At 43.3% G+C, this 5175-nt stretch overlaps 1 protein-coding gene across 2 annotated transcripts in view; it reads right to left on the minus strand.

The window, feature by feature from the left end:
• Positions 1-2150: 2150 nt before the first annotated feature.
• The window catches only part of LOC121310825 (alpha-(1,3)-fucosyltransferase 7-like), a 5730-nt gene continuing 2705 nt past the window's right edge, over positions 2151-5175 (minus strand). Inside the window, exons 2-3 of one of the 2 annotated variants that reach the window (XM_041243741.1) lie at positions 3164-4270; positions 2151-2419 (exon numbers count right to left, since the gene is read on the minus strand). In XM_041243741.1, the coding sequence (XP_041099675.1) occupies positions 2341-2419; positions 3164-4200 (1116 nt within the window). In that variant the 5' untranslated portion in view covers positions 4201-4270 and the 3' untranslated portion in view covers positions 2151-2340. Of the gene's footprint in view, positions 2420-3163; positions 4275-5175 lie in introns of both variants that reach the window. The other variant, XM_041243740.1, reaches the window with a different exon arrangement.

Genomic DNA, 5175 nt, shown 5'->3' on the forward strand with positions numbered 1-5175 from the left:
ATTTATTTATTTATTTATTTATTTATTTCTCTGGCACAAAAAATAAATAAAATACAGTAAAACAACACACCACAATCAATATATTAACACGTGACTATTTATTTACTGGACCGAGATGTATTTTCGGGTGTCGTCGTTATATGAGGGTGGATACAGTTCCACCGCTGACTGTGGCACACAACTGCACGCTCTGACACGATGTGAGTGATATATGTTGCTTTCGCTCCTTCTCCTAGTACTGCTCAGAGGGAGATATATTGTACGGACGATATTAGTGTTGTACTACATTCGAATACAATCGCCTCTCTCGTAGAGCTATAGGTAAAAAACTGAAGTATTGCCATGGAGCTGAGCGAAATACCTGCTGGCATTACCACTGACACTCAAACAAATCAGGAAAAGTCTTACAAATCTTTTTCAGGAATATATAAAAAGAAGAAGAAGAATAATAATAATAATAAGAGAGAAGAAGATCCCAATCAAGTACAATAAAGAAAGAAAGAAGAAGAAGAGAAGTAGATCACAATTCAAAACGTTCTTCAATCTTTCCTCAGAAGAAGAGAGAAATTAGAAGAGAGAAGATAAGACGTAATTAAAGAATCACATCACTATCAATCACAATCTGCTTCTTCTTTTTTTTCTTCTTTGTTCTTCGTTTCTTTCTTCTTGTGTATATTGTTTAGTGAATATATAATAATAATAATAAGAAGAAGAAGAAATGTGTTAAGTGTTATGTACTTATTATTATTTTATGCTTCTTCTTCTTTCTTCTTCCTCTATCTATCGTTCGTCTTCGTTCTTAGTGTTAGTGATAATCACACATCACAATCACAATATTCTAATAATAATAATAATAATAATAATAAACTACTATACCATCCCGATAATCAATAGATAATTGTGATATTTAGGTAAGACTCTCTTTAGGTGGCCTGCTCTGTAGTCTTGGAGGATTAAAATTTTAAAAATCTGGATATTCTGGCCTCATTGAAAATGTTACATAATTGTTATTTAATTATTCTAAATGTTACAACCTGTTTAATAATTTGTATTAGAAACGATTTGATTGTCAAAGATTTTTTATTTTTTTTTAACCCAGTAGAGAACAGGCTGTGAACCAACACTTTACACTGAAGCAGTGCTTTTACACAAGCATCCCACAGGCTTGTTCTTCTGCAGGTTTACTGGCTGCACGTTGAAAGCTGCAGGTTTACTGGCTGCACGTTGAAAGCTTCTACTGTAGGTTACACACAACCTTATCATTCATTTTAACCTTTCAATCAACGATTGCAAAGTTGTTTCAAATTTAGCAACAAGAGAAAAACACCATCGTGCCGCACAGTCAGACTGCCCTGAATACAAAATACATGAACCGACAAATCGGCTGCCGTTACAATTTATATTTTCAAATAACAGTTTGTCTTATTTATTTGCTACACTTAATAGTAATGATCTTTTAGTGAACTTGGTTTCCACAGAAGAAAGGCTTGCTTTTCCCCCTTTTAAAGAACTCTACTGTATATTTGCTACTGGTAGTTTTTATGCGAACATAAATTTTGTGATTTTCATGTGGCAAGCACTCGTAGTACCCTGGATCAGGTTTGTCTCTTCTGCATTAACACACACACACACACACACACACACATATATATATAGCATATTTCAATATAGATATCATCATGATATATATATATATCATATATAGATATTACGATGTTAGCCGATGATTATAATCTAATAAATCTTCATAGAGAACGTCGGCGTGTAAAGATTACTTCGCACCAAAGCTCTTTCAATTTGGTGTAGAGACTCCGGGACAACCCTATAAAAATTTGTAATGACTTTAAAGGTATCTCTTTGCATGCTGCACATTTTAATTGAAGAAGTATTAACACATCTCTGATGGTTGGGTATTTTTAAACATCTACTGAAACATTTATGAGAAGTGGTTGGATGTTAATGATTGCAGGTTCCTAAACCACTGCTGACTAAAAGTCTGATCCGCTTAAACACCAGGTAAGCGGCGTGGACCACAATAAAGGGTTTCGCTTGAAACCCGGTGAAGATGGGGTGTGTCCAACACTTATAGCCATTTCAAAACTGAAACTTAACAGCACCCTCTTCTGAGAATCTCAGCACCCTCTTCTGAGAATCTGATAAAGTCACCGAGACGAAACATCGTTTTTAATGATGTTGCCCAAAAAAGACAGGTGAGCATTTTTTTTTTCGTGCAAGCTGTCGAAGCCACGCTTCCAGACCAACATCATTGCTACACAGTAAACAGCGTTCTTCTGCATCAGCGCTGTTGGAAATGCAGTTGAAACAAGCGGAGGAGGCATTTTACCACCATGTTGAGTTGCATCTGCCCTGGCACCGTGTGGTTTTGTGTATCATCATCAGCCACATATAGAAGACTGAGCTGAAATGACAGAGTGGGGAATTGAGCTGAATCTCCAGTACATTCAAAGAGCGGCAATCAATTCATCGACGTAGTATTGGTGGTAGCTGAATTGATTTACAAATGAAAAAAAAGTGTAACATATATGTGATCAGTGGCTCTTGTGCAATGTCCGGATTGCAGACTGGACTGTAGGCTGCGGATAGAATCGGCTGCAGCCCCAGTCTGACACTAAGAATGAGAGGAGATTAAGTTGGTACATCTGGAATTGATGGTTCTCCCCCAGCAGTCAGGCTGTAAGAGTACAGTGCTGCACACGTATTCCACTTCATTGCGCATGGATTTGAATGAAGAAAATACTGTTCAAATGCATGACCAAGACAGTGCTTATGAATCAAGTGCATGAAAGTGTTTCTAAAACAGACCTGTGCAGTGAAAGCATATGGAATGTCCCAGGAGACTTTATTACAAAACTTCACAACAATAAGCCAGCGTGTTTAATTCAAGGGTAATAATAAAACCAAACCAATTGGACCTTTACATTACCTGCAATACAATGTTACTGGGGCTCTTTCCAATGCTTTTAACCACAAAACAACGCTGGCTTCGTAAGAAGCAACTCATGATATTCTGTAGTTAAAAGCACAGTGCATATATTGGGCTTTTATTAAATTTATCATTGAAATGTTAAGCAGTTATTTCGACCCTGCAGTAAATTAGCATTGCACAGTTCAGTATTTGCCTAACATCCCTGCTGTCAGTTACCTGTGAAGCCAAGCCTCCAGATCGTGATAAACTTTAGTTTTGGGGAGCCGCTCATACTTGGCGCAGATGGTGCAAAGCCGCTCCCTCCAATCTGCATACAGCTTCACGGTGGCCATCTTCCTCCATTCGAAATAGCGCTGATATCGACTCTCATTGCCCGCCACCTCCTTGAGGTAATCAGCCAGCTCTCTGGTGGAGTGGAAGTCATCCACGTGGATGAACGAATCCGGGGGCAGGAACTCCTCGTAGTTAGACCTGGGGGGGCCGAGCACCACCGGCACTGCCCCGGCCATTAAGGAGTTCCTCCAGAGCTTCTCTGTAATGTAGTCCTGGTGCACAGAGTTCTCAAAGGCTAGGTAGAAGCTGTAGTTGGAGATGGTGGGAAGGAGGCAGTCCGGGCACAGCGGCCGGTGGTTAGATTTCCCGAAGACATCCACTCTTAGGTGGTTGCGCAGGCTGGCGTACACCAGGCTCCTCAGCTGCGTCGTCTTCTTGTTGCTGACCACCCAGGTGGCTAATCCGGTCTTGGGTCTGGGTTGGGGAGCCCCACTGCCGGACACCAGCTCCCCATATGGCACGGAGATATCTGCATCCCTCCTGTAGCTCAGGGTCCAGTTGAATAGGCCGTTGAGCTCCTTCACTCTTTTGTTGCCGCTCGGAGACTCCAGGGACATCCAGACCCACATCTGCCCCGAGGGTCTACGCTCCCAGGGCAGGGCTGAGACCCTGCTCTGGATCTCCCGGTGGTGGAATACAACCACGTGGGACTGGTTGAAGAGGGAGCGGTCGTCGGTCAGGGCACAGTGTCTGATGTTGTAGAGGTCCAAACAGACGTCCCAGCTCAGGTTGAAGCGTTTCCCAAAGGGGTAGTGCCACAGCAGGACCCTCAGCGTGTGCGTGGTTCTGTGGGGCCGCTTGGTGAGGTCCATGCTGAAAGCTGCCAGCCAGATGACCAGGACAACCAGTGCTACTTTTATGGCTGCAAACAACAGCTTCTGCAGGCTGGAGTTGGAAATAGTCAATACAGTGGCGAGCATAGGTCCTGAGAGATATAATTGGACCACAGAAAGCGACACAGGCGAGCTCCACTGGAACAGGCAGGGCGTTCTGTCTGGGAAAATGCGGACAGGAGAAAGGAAAAAAAAAGCTAGTTTTTGATGCTGTTACTGATATGCAAAAAGAGCACTAGCCTGTGAAAGTGTTACTTAAGAAAGAAAAAAGGAAGGAAAAGGAACCGGCGCTAGGCTTTTTCACAATGACAGATCTTAATTAACGAAGCAAATCCTGAAGGCAGTCTTGAGCTTTCTGAGTGCCCAATCTCAGCCCCTTTCACACTGGCACTTCGTGAAACCACGCACCAGGGTATACCCAGGTCACAATCCCACATAGTGTGAAACCACACACCAGGGTATACCCAGGTCACAATCCCACAGTGTGAAACCACGCACCAGGGTATACCCAGGTCACAATCCCACATAGTGTGAAAAACCACGCACCAGGGTATACCCAGGTCACAATCCCACACAGTGTGAAACCACGCACCAGGGTATACCCAGGTCACAATCCCACAGTGTGAAACCACGCACCAGGGTATACCCAGGTCACAATCCCACACAGTGTGAAACCACGCACCAGGGTATACCCAGGTCACAATCCCACAGTGTGAAACCACTCACCAGGGTATACCCAGGTCACAATCCCACATAGTGTGAAACCACGCACCAGGGTATACCCAGGTCACAATCCCAGATAGAGTGAAACCACACACCAGGGTATACCCAGGTCACAATCCCAGATAGTGTGAAACCACGCACCAGGGTATACTCAGGTCACAATCCCACATAGTGTGAAACCACGCACCAGGGTATACCCAGGTCACAATCCCACATAGTGTGAAACCACGCACCAGGGTATACCCAGGTCACAATCCCACATAGTGTGAAACCACGCACCAGGGTATACCCAGGTCACAATCCCACATAGTGTGAAACCACGCACCACGGTATACCCAG

This window comes from Polyodon spathula, unplaced genomic scaffold (assembly GCF_017654505.1).
Source record: "Polyodon spathula isolate WHYD16114869_AA unplaced genomic scaffold, ASM1765450v1 scaffolds_2625, whole genome shotgun sequence".
Lineage (NCBI taxonomy): Eukaryota > Metazoa > Chordata > Actinopteri > Acipenseriformes > Polyodontidae > Polyodon > Polyodon spathula.